At 44.4% G+C, this 14,300-nt stretch overlaps 1 protein-coding gene across 6 annotated transcripts in view; it reads right to left on the bottom strand.

Moving 5' to 3' along the window:
- TRIO (trio Rho guanine nucleotide exchange factor) overlaps window positions 1–14,300 on the bottom strand; it is a 496,865-nt gene that overhangs the window by 214,755 nt on the left and 267,810 nt on the right. For all 6 annotated transcript variants that reach the window (XR_015869672.1, XR_015869673.1, XM_088445727.1 and 3 more), the window contains exon 32: window positions 11,969–12,111. Coding sequence is in view for 4 of the 6 variants with exons in the window: in XM_088445727.1 (XP_088301853.1) it covers window positions 11,969–12,111 (143 nt within the window). In the remaining 2 variants the exon portion in view is untranslated. The remainder of the gene's footprint in view (window positions 1–11,968; window positions 12,112–14,300) is intronic.

A 14,300-nucleotide genomic window follows, 5' to 3' on the forward strand; every position in this document is an offset into this window, starting at 1 on the left:
TGTTCCTAGTTAATAAGGGGCGTGTCACAAAGCCACCTCCCCTTTTCGGGAGTGTGTGCGCACCTACGGCGCATGCAGAAAAACACCCTCTTTTTTTTCCTGCATTATTATTTTTCTTTTAGGAGGTGGGAGGCGCCAAAGGGAACTCTCGCCCCGAGTTCCACAAGGTCTAGAACCGGCCCTACTGGTGTCCACCCACTTCCTTCCCTTGGCTCCCCATTTTACCCCCTACACCCTTAAAAAAAAAGAAAAAGAACAATCAGTCCTTCTATTACTTATTTGCAGAGCTATATGGTCTTAAAGTTCTTATACCATACTAAGTTTTCTGTATTATAGATCTTTTGGGTCATTGTCTTTAAAGGCTGTTCTAGGTTAATTACCATATTCTCCTCTTGTTCACTCTTGGTATGTCCCTCAGATATTACCCTCCCCTCCTACATTTTGTGTATACAGTATATCTGTCTGTGGACTGTATGACCTATTTTGTTTTTCTGCTGGTTCAAATATTTTTTTATATATTATAAGTATTTTTATTATATATTATTTTAGTGAAATATGCAAATAATGTAATAAACATACAATAAAAAAATATAAAATCAACAACACCACACCATATACATCAATCGTTTAAAAGAATAACAAGTCTCTAATATTCTTAAGTGGTGTAGTATAAAAGATATACATTAAAAATATAGGCAATGTCTAGATAGACCACATATGGTAGTCAGTCAATAGGTCGACAGGGACAAAAGGTCGACATGGATAAAGATAAACTGGTACAAATGGTTGACTAACAAAATGACGACAAAAATTGTCGACACGTTTTGTTTTCTAACCCTAATCTTCACCCTAACCCCTCTTAGCGCCTAACCCTAACTCCCTCTGCTAGTGCGTGCCTAATCCTAACCGCCGGGCGAAGTGTCTAACCCTAATTATCCATCCTAGTGCCTAACCCAAAGCCTCTGTTAAGTGCCTAACCCTAATCGCCCATCCTAGAGCCTAATCCTCCGGTAAGTGCCTAATCCTAAAAATAAAGAAAAAAGGTACACAGGAACAAAACAGAAACAAAAGGTCAACATGGATAAAGAGACTGGTACATATGGTCGACATGGACAAAATGTCGACACATTTGTTTTCTAACTCTAATCTTCAACCTAACCCTCCCTCCTGTTGCCTAACTCTAACCATATATCCTAGAGCCTAACTCTCTGGTAAGTGCCAAATCCTTTAAAAAAAAAAACCCCCAAAAAAACCTTTTTGTGTTGACCATTTCAATGTCAACCTTTTGTCCCTGTCTACCTATTGACTGCCAACCATGTGGTGTCTATCTAGACAAGCATTTTTCAACCACTGTGCCGTGCAGTTGTCACGTGTGCCACGAGGTCAGTGAAGTCCGGGTTGACTTTATTTGTACTGCTGGCCATGGCAGTGATGGGCTTTTCTGGGAAGTTCGAGCCATGACCTATGGAGACGCGGCGGCATGACATGATCTCACTGATTCATCCGTGTCTTATCACAGGTGCTTGCTGCACGGATCACACTGATCAGTGAGTGCATCTTTGTCGTCCATGCCACCGATCATCGTGCATACACACGAAACAATGTGTGATAAATCGTGAAAGACAGGTCATGATCTTTCTGCATGTTAAAGAGATCACCGACGGCTAATGACCCGCAGGAGCGCGCATCGGCATCGTTATCGTGCCTACACACTGCAGTATCGAAAATGGAAATATTGTTTAAAAAAATCGTACCGTGTGTAGTCACCTTAACACTCAAACGTGATTAGATCATTTGGATGAGTCAAAAACTATTTTGGGGTCATTCCACGACTGAGCCATCATTCATTTATTATGATACTCTGCATTTAAGCTTATTTAATTACACCACATATCACCTCTGTAGCATGCACCTTCTAGTCATTGGGTACACTGTTTTGCAGAAATTACTTTTTCCACAGTACACAGAAATACAACTGTGCTAAATAAGACCCTTAAGAGGACATTTATCAAAACTAGGAGAAGTATAAAGTGGAAAATGATAAAGTACAAATCAATCATGTTCAATCTATCATTTTACAGGCTGTACTTAGAAAAATGACAGCTGATGCTATGAGTAACTTCTCCACTTTTTCCTGGGAGCACCTCAGTGCCAGAGTATAGGCTCCATTACCATACTCCAGCGTTCCTGTGCATATCCTGATTATTGGTTCTGACCTTGGCTTGTTCGTGACTCTGATTCTGCCTGATCCCTGGTTCTGCGTTGATATATGGTTCTGACCTCGGCTATTCCTGTGACCCGTTTACGCCTGCCCCCTGGTACCGTTTCGTCTGTTAATTCTGACCCGGCTAATCTACTACGCAAAGCTTCCTGCACTCCAGCCAAGTCTCCCAGCACCTGTATAGGGAAACCTAAGCTGAGGGCCGTGACCTGTGTGTCGGACGAAGCCAAGTACATACCTTCTTGCGAGGGTCCCTGGTGAATACCGCCGGCACATTAGACTCCGCGCCTCAGGAATAGGTCTAGCCAATTTCCTGCATACGGGTTGCATTTACAATCCGCTTGAGAGTTTGTGACACATACACAGTGTAGCTTATATTGGATGTGCTGAAATAGTATTCTCATCTGCATACTGCAACCGAATGCAGGTTGTGAAAAAGGGTATTTTTTGTCCTTACCTGTTAAATCATTTTCTCTGAAGTCCATGGGGGACACGGGGAATCATGGGTATAGAGTGGAGCAGAGGAGCCTGGGCACCAACTAGGTAATCTTTTTTCCTAGCAGCACAGACTCCCTCTCCCCTATACCTAGCCAGAGAGCCAGTTAAGTTTACAAGCCCAAGGAGAGAGAGAAGAGGAGAAGGAAGACCGGCACACATACAGATGTGTCAACATATATCTAACCTCCATGTGCTACAAGTCGCGTTACACAACACATGAGAGCAGTGTGACTCGGTAACGCAATGTGTCTTTTCATGCAACTTTTTACCTTCAAATGCGTCTCTCACAGTGATGCGAAGAGGATGCACAAGAAAATTCTGCTGATTAAAATGATATGCTGCATGCCTATATTCTATGTGCAATTGCAGCTCCATGCGATATGCTACATTAGAGTCAATGGCTGTAACACTGTAAAGTAGCATTTCACATACAGATGCAGGCACAGTTGCCCATGGAATGGACAACAGGCATGCCGCATATTTTAATCAGCAGAAGCTGCTTGTGCATACTATTCACATTGCTGTGTGAATAAGACACTTTGAAGGTAAAAAAATTGCACGAAGAAACGCTCGGCACTACAGAGTAACGCCACAGCATGGCGCGTCTAGAAGGGCTATTTACCGCGCAAAGAGGCTCAATGTAAGAGGATACATCTGTACCTCACACAGTCAGCTAGAGAGAAGAGAGCCATTAAAGACCAGAAGAAAACCCCCCGCCAGCCAGGGGTGTCAGGGTGGGCTCCCAGTGTTCCCCATGGACTTCAAAGAAAAGGATTTAACAGGCAAGGACAAAAATCCCCTTTTCTCTTACAGCCATGGGGCACACTGGGAACCATGAGACGTCCCAAAGCAGTCCATCTAAAAGGAGGGAACACTGCCGTACTGCGATCAATACCTTATGCCTGGACCCATCAACCGAGGCGGCGAAGGGATCAAAGCAATAAAATTTTATGAAAGTGTGGACGGAAGATCACATGGCTGCCCTGCAAATCTGCTTAGCAGATGCGCAACTCCTAGTTGCCCACGAAATCCCCACCGACCTGGTGGAATGAGCACACACTGAGGCCGGTACGACAAAAGATAGGCATGGTGAATAGTGAGGCAAAGCAAGCAGGCCAGTCTGTTTGGAGGCTGGCCAGCCCAGTTTGTTGAAGTTGTAAAGAACAAATAGGGAATCAGATTTTCTTGCATCCTATTTAAAAAACACAGAGGGCCTGAACCACATCCAGGGAGGCCAGCACAATTTCCTGATTAATATGGAACCACGACCTTCGGAGAGCCAAGGCGCGTCCTGAGAATCACCTGATCTGGGTGAAAGATCAGGAAGGAAGATGGATGGGATAATGCACTCAAATCAGAGACTCGGCAGGCCCAGGCAATGGCGAGAAAGACGACCGTTCTCAGGGTAAGCAAATGGAGGTCCATTTCCAAAGGCTCAAAAGGGTGAAGCCAAATCCTATGCAGCCCCCAGAGGAACGAGCAGTGGCTGAAGGTGAAGGATACCTTAAAGAAAAGTCTGGACATCTGGTAAAGAAGCAAACTTCCTTAGAAAGGGAACAGACAGTGTGGAGACCTGAACCTTAAGGGTGGAAAGCTGAAAGCCCAAAAGCCAAGCTTGCCTGCAAAAAGGAAAGGATCCTAGAGAAATGTAAAGCCTGAGGGTTAAGACGGCAGACCGGCAAACAATCATAATATGTCTGCCAGACTCTGTGATGGGTCCTAGCTGAGGATGGTTTCCTAGCACTCCGCACAGTACTTGATGACCGAGGTGGAGAAACCACTTTCCCTCAGGATGGATTTCTCTCAAAAGCTGCCCCGTTAAGGTGAGGCAGCTGAGGTCCAGGGGAACACACAGAGACAGAGGCTGGGTACACACTTAGCAGCGCTGGGACCCAGGCTGAGACAGAGGCTGGGTACACACTTAGCAGCCCACCAATGTGACTCCTGATGGTGTCGAAGAATGATAATGGGTGGTCGGTACACACTGCATGATCTGCACGACTTTTCAATATGGAAATAGCCCTGCACAGATAAATTTTTATAAACAAGTATTATTTCAAGAAATCTTCACTATCACCCTCCTTCAAGATCATCTTTTCATGGTATCATTCCAACCTTTACCATTTTAATATAGGGTTCGGTGCTACCTACCTCACTAAAACAGAAATTTGTATCAAAAAAGAAAAAAGAATGAGAACCAGCAGCGGCTCCTGCCCTCTTACCTGAGGGGGGCTGCCGCTGCTGGCCTGGGTCCCAGCGCCTGCTCAATGAATCTGGCAGGAGTCTCCCCCGTGAAGAGCCTGCGCGCCTGCAGGCTCTAATTAGATCCAGTCAGCGGCAGGCAGTGGACGTCTACACGGGACCGCTGACCAGGTAAGTACTGCACAGGGGAGGGGGCACCAGTACTGGGGGCACAGCATAAAGGGCACTATGGGGGGCAGTACAGGGGGCACTGCATAAAGGGCACAACTGGGGGCACTGTATAAGGGGCACTACTGGGGGCACTGCATAAGGGGCTGTAATACAGGGGGCATTGCATAATATTCACAACTACAGGGGCATTGCATAAGGGGCTCTAATACAGAGGGCATTTCATAATGGGCACAACTCGAGGGGCATTGCATAATAGGCTTTAATACAGAGGGCATTGCATAATAGGCTCAAATACAGGGGGCACTGCATAATGGACACATCTACAGGTGAACTGCATAATGGGCACAACTACTGGGGGCATTGCATAAGAAGCACTACTACTGGGGACATTGCATAAGGGGTTATACTGCAGTGGGCATTGCATTAGGGGCACTACTACAGTGGTCATTGTATAAGGGGCACTATTGTGGGCATTGTGTATAAGGGGCACTATTGTGTGTCGTAACGTAAGGGACACTACTATCTATATCATACACTCTTCTAACTAGATAGTGTTTCTCCTTTATTTTGTTTAAAAAATTTTCTCTCTGACACATTTAAGTTGCTAGTACTCTATTATTAGAAACAATGTATCCGGGGGTTAGTGTTGATACGTCTCCTGCTGGCTGTGCAATGTGTAAATCCCTCTTATCATATATGTCTCCCGTTTTTCACTGAATTCAACAATATATTTCTAACTTGTTCAACATTTTTTTCTTTATATTTATCAGTGTTTGTGAGTTATTTCTAGATCAGTTTTCAGATATGAGGGGGGGACGCTGTTCCTCTATTCATTCCTGCTTATACAGGCAGAAAGCTCTTAAAATCACATACTCCCTACCGGGTTTCTGAGAGCCCTGATTTCAGCATAAAGGTCATATAATTGAGATAAATCTCTTATATGCCTCGTCCACCGTATTTTTCTGGGTATCCCGATCTCTCTATGCAATGCCAAAATCTCATTACTTGTTCAGGAAGCTTGTATATATATGTTCACTGGTATTCTCCTCTACCACATGCTGGGCATATGAGATGCAGTCCAAAAGGCTGGTATAATCAGACTAACCTGCATCCACCCTGTGATTTGATGACAGCCTGTTGTCAGTCTACAGACTTCCTTAATATTTCAGTTATGATGTTACTGCTCTCAGTGTCATTAGTGTGTGTACATTTGCCGGTTATTAGGTCTGCCGTTTGCGAAATATTTCTCACTGAACATTTATTGGGGAATGAAGGTAAGCACAGCAGTTAGCGTGTTCCTCGTGTCAGTGCTGAATATTTCTCACTGCACACTTATCGGGGAATGAAGGTAAGCACAGCAGTTAGCGTGTTCCTCGTGTCAGTTTGACCGCACGCTAAAGCATTACTGCTCTTTCACTTCGCCGGCCGCTGATAATGTGACAGCCTCTAATACAAAAGCTCCGTATTTGGCTTCATTAATTTTAGCCAACATTGCATTTATATGACATTTGTTAGCACTTATAGTATTTCAATAACCCATTGATACAGTGGAACACGCTAACTGCTGGGCTTACCTACTAACTTCTTAAATGTATCAGAGAGAACATTTTTTAAACAAAATAAAGGGGAAACTATCTAGTGAGAGGAGTGTATGATATAGACTGTGTGGCCTGAATTACTATCCTAATGACAAAAATATATGACTAAGCACTAATCAAAATAATTATATTTGTTTGCCAATACCTGGGAAAAATATAAGAAAAAAACAGACACAGTGGATGTATAATTTTCATCACAGTATTCATACTTTTTCTTCTTCTAATATTTTAACTTTATTTTGCCATGATAAATTTGCGGATGATTTCCGTGTTTTAAATTAACAGCTTACAATAAAGGTTATGTTTTAGAGCTATTGAATATGTTGTTTATTGTTGGATAGATGTAAGATACAGAGAAACTTCACGAGTGCACCTATAGGTCCTCATTCTTTTTTTCTTTTTTGATACAAATGATCTGCACGACTACCTAATATATCATTCTCTGGTACCAATGACCTTGCCAGTGTCGGAAGCAGGGTTGCTCCATCGACCATGCATGCAGGCTGATGGAACGACCACAGTGAAATAACCACGGGAGAGCGCATAGTGGGTACACAGTAGACAATGTGCCTGATATGGCAGCCCAATCCAGAGACAATAGAATCAGTTGAGATAGAATATGAAAACGGTAGAGGGTCCATCAAGAGAAGACTTGGAGTGAAAATGGGCGTATTCCACCATGTCGAAGGTGGATACCAACGTGCTTAAGACATGCATGCAGGCGTGGATGGACACCCTGCAATGATGAAGGAAGGTCCAAATCCTGTCCTGTAATGCTACTAAATCTTCCAGTACAGCATGGTTCCCAAGTGAAGCATCACCTGACATGGAGAGATTGTGGACTTTTTCCAGTTGATTAGCCACTGGTGAGACTGAAGGAGGGTCACCATTAGACGAAGATGGTCCTGAAGGCGCGCCGATGACTTTGCCAGAATAAGAAGGTCGTTAAAGTGAGGAAGGATATAACTTTCGTTAATACACGAGGAGTTATAGAAATCCCAAACTGTAATGCTCTGAATTGCTAGTGATCCTCCTGCACCGAAAACCTGGTGATCCCGATGTATGGGAATGTGAAAACAGGCATCTTGGATATCCAAGGAAGCCATGTAGCCCCCCGGTTCTATCGCCAGAATGATAGAGCGAAGAAAATCCATCCAGAATCGCAGAACACGGAGGTACTTGGTTAAACACTTTCAGGTTGAGAATTGGGAGGAAGAAGCCGTCCAGCAGCTAAATTAGAAACAGATTGGTATAGAAACCTCCTCCTTTTTGCAATTCAGATCTGTGGGTACCTTTGTGAAGGCCTTTCTAAAGAAAATCTGCCCAATGTCCTAGAGCTTTGGCCACCCAAGCAGAGGTGAGTGAGCTGCATGAAAAACCACACCTGCATTTGAAAATATGGATTTTAGAATATGTTCCATTTTCCTATATATAGGATCCTTAAGAGAAGCAACAATCGGGATATGCAGGGTAATCGACTTGACCAAACGGGCTAAGTGGGGATACCCACTTGGCCCTATCTGAAGCTGAGAGAGTGTAAAAGTAAAAAATGCGTTAGCTACCTGGAAACACTTGTTAGGGTGTATCCAAGCCTCTACCAGGAGTTCCTACAATTGAGATGAAGGAAATACCGCTGCATCCTTTTTCTTCTGTTTAAAAAGGGACACCTCCACTGTGGCGTGGTTATCAGAATCCTTAACTAAGAGCAGACTTGACCGCCTTGACCAAGGCATCTATCAGTGCCTTGTAAAAGTATTCACCCCCCTTGGCATTTCTCATGTTTTGTTGCTTCACAACCTAGAAGGTGTGCATCATTTAATTCACAGAACATGCCTACAACTGTGAAGTGTGGTTTTTTTTATATTGTGAATCAAACAACATTTAGGACAACATAACAGAAAACTTTGTGGAGCCACCTTTTGCAGCAATTACAGCTGCAAGTCGCTTTGGATAAGTCTCTGAGCTTGCCACATCTTGTCCCTGGGATTTCTGCCCATACCTCAAGGCAAAACTGTTCCAGCTCCTTCATGTTGGATGCTTTCAGCTTGTGAACAGCAATTTTCAACTCTGACCACAGATTCTCAATTGGATTGAGATCTGGGCTATGACTAGGCCATTCCAACACATTGAAATGTTTCCCCTTAAACCACTCGAGTGTTGCTTTAGCATTATGCTTCGGGTCATTGTCCTGCTGGAAGGTGTACATCCGTCCCAGTCTCAAATCACAGGCAGACTGAAACAGGTTTTGCTCAAGAATATCCCTGTATTTAGCACCATCCATCTGTCCCTCGACTCAAATCAGTTTCCCAGTCCCTGCTGCTGAAAAAATTCCCCACAGCATGATGCTGCCACCACCATGTTTCACTGTGGGGATGGTGTTCTTGGGGTGATGTGTTGGGTTTGCGCCAGAAACAGCGTTTTCCTTGGTGGCCGAAAAGTTACATTTTAGTCTCATCTGACCAGAGGACCTTCCTCCATACATTTGGGGCGTTTGCCCAAATGCCTTTTGGCAAACTCAAATCGTGTCTCCTTATTTTTATTACTAAGTAATGGCTTTTGTCTGGCCACTCTTCCGTAAAGCCCAGCTCTATGGAATGTATGGCTTATTGTGGTCACATGCACAGATACACCAGTCTCTGCTGTGGAACTATGCAGCTCCTTCAGGGTCACCTTTGGTCTCTGTGCTGCCTTTGTGATTAATGCCCTCCTTGCCCGGTCTGTGAGTTTTGGTGAGTTGCCCTCTCTTGGAAAGTTTGTTGTGGTACCATGTTCTTTCCATTTGAAGATGATGGATTTGATGGTGCTCCGGGGGATCATCAAAGATTCGGATATTTTTTTTTTATAACCCAACCCAGAATTGTACTTCTCAACAACTTTGTCCCTGAATTGTTTGGAGAGCTCCATGGTGTGATGCCTCTTGCTTAGTGGTGTTGCAGCCTCTTTCAGAAAAGGTGTGTTTATAGTGACAGATCATGTGACACTTAGATTTCACACATGTGGACTTCATTTAACTAATTATGTGACTTCTGAAGGTAATTGGTTGCATCAGAACTTTTGAGGGGCTTCATAGCAAAGTGGGTGATTACATATGCACATGCCAATTTTCAGAATTTTATTTATAAAGATTCTTTTTTATATATATTTTTCTCATTTCACTTCACCAAATTAGACTATTTTATGCAGATCCATCACATAAAATTCAGATAAAAAAAAAAAATTAAAAAAAATTACAGGTTGTAATGTAACAAAAAAGGTAAAAAGCCAAGGGGGGTGAATACATTTGCAAGGCACTGTACAGCCACCTGGTACTGTGAGTCCTCTGACACAGGCTATGTTTCCACATCCAACGTCACAGAGACATCCTCCTCCAGGCATGAGGAGTCCCCTGACTCAGAGTCGTATCCTGAAAGAAGAGGAACAGAGGGGTCTCACCTAGTCGACTGACGCGTAGACGGTTGATCCAGCCTCTGTTATAGTGAGGTATATAAGTGCCTTAGACTGATAGAGACAAACCCTGAACCCATGCCAGTTCAGGTAGGGCTTTTGTAGGCAAAAGGAGGATCGGTCTGAGAGGCATGCAGCTGGGTGGCCCAACTGTAACATAGCCTGCAACAAGGTGGATGCCCAAGCTGGCTCCTGAAGGAGACCCACAGCCGAAGTGCTCTCATGCTGCGTTCCTACAAAGCAAGTTTCACACAAACCATCGTGCTCCTGGTTCAGAGCTGGAATAGGAGCAGAACTGTTCTCACAAAACACTGTGCGCAACAACACTGCAGCGCCTCCCTCCCTAGGGACTTTCGCTGCCTGACCACTGGAAGACATCACTGTGTGTACCAGGTAATACCCATACACACTTTGCTATAACAACAACAAAAGTGGTTGTACTGGGGAAAAAGCACTGAGTGTTGAAAGGAACACTTAAGAGAATTAGTGGTACTGTACAGTATATAACCCTTAAGAAGTAAAACACTGAATTAATGGGTCCCCAAATTTAACTAACAACTAACAGAGGTTAAGCAGATATTTAACTAAACACTAAGACAGGTTAGGTAGTGACAACTGTTTAAGAATAGTCAGAGATGTAATAAATAAAACACAGTACTATCTAAATACAGGCACACAGAAAAAAAACTTTCAATGTTGGAAAATGCAAAAACGCAAATTATAGGCAATAATGCAAATAATGGGCAGGGGAGGAGAGAGGAGGAATAGCAGCCCTGTGATGGGTATCCTAGGGAAGGGGACGTGCCAAGGGATAGGGAAGGAGCTAACGGGAGAAGCTGGCCTCTCCCTGTCTGGCCAACCCCAAGAAATGGCTCCACTCAGAAAGAGCGCCTCCCGTTAAAGCACACTTCCCTGGTGGTCAATGGGAGTGCGGAGATGACGGGGACCTCACTGCCAGCGCCGCTGGTCGCCTCCCTGATCGTCGGCGATCGACCGCCAAAGCACGCCTCACTGCCTTACATAGTCATTCCAGCCATGTCTGTGTGAGCAGAAGCAGAGTGGAGTCGCTGAATCTGTCGCCAGTGCTCTGGTCACCAGAACAGGGACGGTGGAGCGGCAGCGGGGGTGCCAATGACATTGGCTCGCTGCCTGCTCAGTATAGAAGAAAATAAAACTAAGTAGAGGCGGCTGTAGCCATATACTACTAAATTTGTATATTCAAATATGAAGGTGTAGGCAACAAACTAGGCTGCAGACCCTACCCCCTCTTATTCCCCCCAATGCACCCGCAAACCACCCAGGGTTGGGGAGTGTCACACTACAAATTGTTGTGACATTCTATGATGTAAACACCACCTCCTTTCTTGAGCACTTTGCCACTGAAAATGGAATAAATGCTCTATACTTGAGGTTCCCAAACCTCTGTCCTCAAGGCACCCTAACAGACAGGATTTTAAGGATATCCATGCTTGACCACAGGTGACTATAATTGGTACCTCAGTCAATTTGATGTAACCACCTGTGCTCACCATGGATATCTCTAAAACCTGAGCTGTTGGGGTACCTTGAGCACTGTGTTTTGGAAACTATGCTCTATACACTAACAACTGTTTTTGGCACTAACATTTAAATGATAGCAGGTAAGAGACTGTTGGTGCAGGATTTTGGTCATCATCTATTTAACATAATTTGCTTGTGCTGGGGTACAGTCTTTTATGCCACTGTCTAAAATTAGTCCAATATAGAATTTGTACTTCATGTAATATACGTACATCAATGGTGTCGAACAGAACACCATTTTATTTTATGCTGTACTTCAAAGATCATTGCTCACCTTCTGACAGCTTTTTGTTTTGTAGACACTGTCTTGGGTATATGAATCGGCTCTTTCAATGCACCTCTCAAGTGAATGGTTCTATCTTGTATAACTTCTCTTATATGCTTAATCCAATCTTGTTTATTCTCAATACTGGAGCCCTGAAAAATTATTTAATACAATACAGTATTAATATAAAGGTATATTCTATTGAACACCAGCTATTTTATAAAAAAAAAAAAAAAAAATTGCATATTGCATTTCTCCTCTAAACACTAATGTTGAATAAATTACATTTAATTTGAGAAAAAAAATTACATAATAAAAGTGCTTTTATTTACATTACCAAAACATTCATGTCTATATAATGAGGTTCTAGTGCAAGACAAGCAGAGGGTCGGCAGCAAAGCCCGCCCCCTCCCAGCTCTCACCATCAGCCCAGAAACAGCCTTTTCTCTTCTCAGCTAACCAGCAGCCACCCCTGCCCCCACAGAACTAGAGGGTCCTAAAACACCCCCTCCCCCAAACCTAGCCAAGTTGCTGAGAGATCCCACCTAAAGAAGACAACCGCATCCATAGCAGGAAGGGAGACCATAACAATCCAGCAGGAGGACATGCAGCAGCTAGGGAATGGTTGGACCTCAAGGCAACAAAGTGTAAAAGGCTGCCCATTGATGAAACAGTTCAGGCTGTCGTAGCAACACCAGCAGTTCAATCTAGTCAACGGAGGGAACCAATGACAGATAGCAAGTCTAACATAGCGTCCCCAGCAGTCTTATGGATGGCTGTTGCAGTTGAGCAGTGTGGCTGCCAAAGACACAGCACAATGGGGGCCAACGGAGCTCTGACAGTTTGCAGACAGGTTACACAGGGAAAATTAGGATATATTAGTGTAACCCTGGTTAAGGATTAAAATAAGAACTGCACTTATAAATCTATGTAATATTTATAAATGTACAATTTATGAGGTAAAATATATATAATATGAGATTATGGTAAGAACTTACCTTTGTTATCTCTATTTCTACGAAGTCCATAGGGTTCCACAGGATACCTTGGGGTATAGGTGATGACGTCAGGCATCGGGCATCATAGAGTTAAGTTTTCAGCCTCCCAGGATGCACTAGGGTCCCCCTCCTATACCCCGCCCCCGAGCCAAGGCATCTCAGTTACGTACCAAGCCATAGGCCGGAGGAGGAGAAGGAAGAGAGAGAAAAAAGATCTGGACACACACAAGAATCACATTCTCACCAGAGGGAGACGGAAAAACCGGTGACCAGAGCAAAGCCCATCTGCAGCACAGGTGCGACAGGGCGGGAGTCCTGTGGAACCCTATGGACTTCGTAGAAATAGAGATAACAAAGGTAAGTTCTTACCATATCTCATATTTTCTACTTCAGGGTCCATAGGGTATCCACAGGATACCTTGGGGATGTCCCAAAGCAGTATCCTTTAAGGATGGGAATGCTCCTGTGCTGAAAGGAGAATCCGCCGCCCGAAGGAAGTATCCTGAGAGGCAAAGGTGTCAAATGCGTAATACCTCACAAAGGTATGGACAGAAGACCACGTGGCCGCCTTGCAGATCTGGACTGCAGAAGCACCACGTCGAGCTGCCCACAAAGGACCCACAGACCTAGTGGAATGAGCCCTCACAGAAGGTGGAACCGGCAGGCCTTCAAGAAGATAAGCTTCTGAAATCGCCATACGGATCCAAGCTGCCAAAGTTTGCTTTGAAGCAGGCCAACCCTTTTTACCGAAGCCATAGAGGACAAACAAGGCGTCCGACTTCCTAAACGAAGAAGTGCGGTCAACATAAGTCCTTAAGGCCCGCACAACATCCAAAGTGGCCTCACCCACTGAAAGGCCAGGTGAGTTAAAAGCCGGCACAACGATTTCTTCGTTAATATGAAACCGGGAAACAACTTTGGGAAGAAATTCAGGACGAGTGCGCAGCACTGCCCTGTTCTTATGAAAAATCAAGAAAGGGGGTCTACAAGAAAGAGCCCCTAAATCAGAAACACGTCTGGCCGAAGCTATGGCCAGAAGGAAAACAGTCTTAGCTGTTAGCCATTTAAGATCCACTGAGCCCAGTGGTTCAAACGGCGGTCCCTGGAGAGCCCTCAGGACCATAGCCAAGTCCCAAGGCGCCACAGGTGGAACAAAAGGCGGCTGAATTCGCAGTACACCTTGCATAAAGGTGCGCACATCAGGGATTGTAGCAATCCTACGATGGAACCAGACAGACAGGGCAGAAACCTGCACCTTCAAAGAAGCAAGGCGAAGCCCATGGTCCAGTCACGCTTGTAGGAAGGCTAGCACTCTAGACAGACGAAACTCCCGAGGTGCATAA

This window comes from Taudactylus pleione, unplaced genomic scaffold (genome assembly GCF_031769625.1).
Source record: "Taudactylus pleione unplaced genomic scaffold, aTauple2 ptg000386l, whole genome shotgun sequence".
NCBI lineage: Eukaryota > Metazoa > Chordata > Amphibia > Anura > Myobatrachidae > Taudactylus > Taudactylus pleione.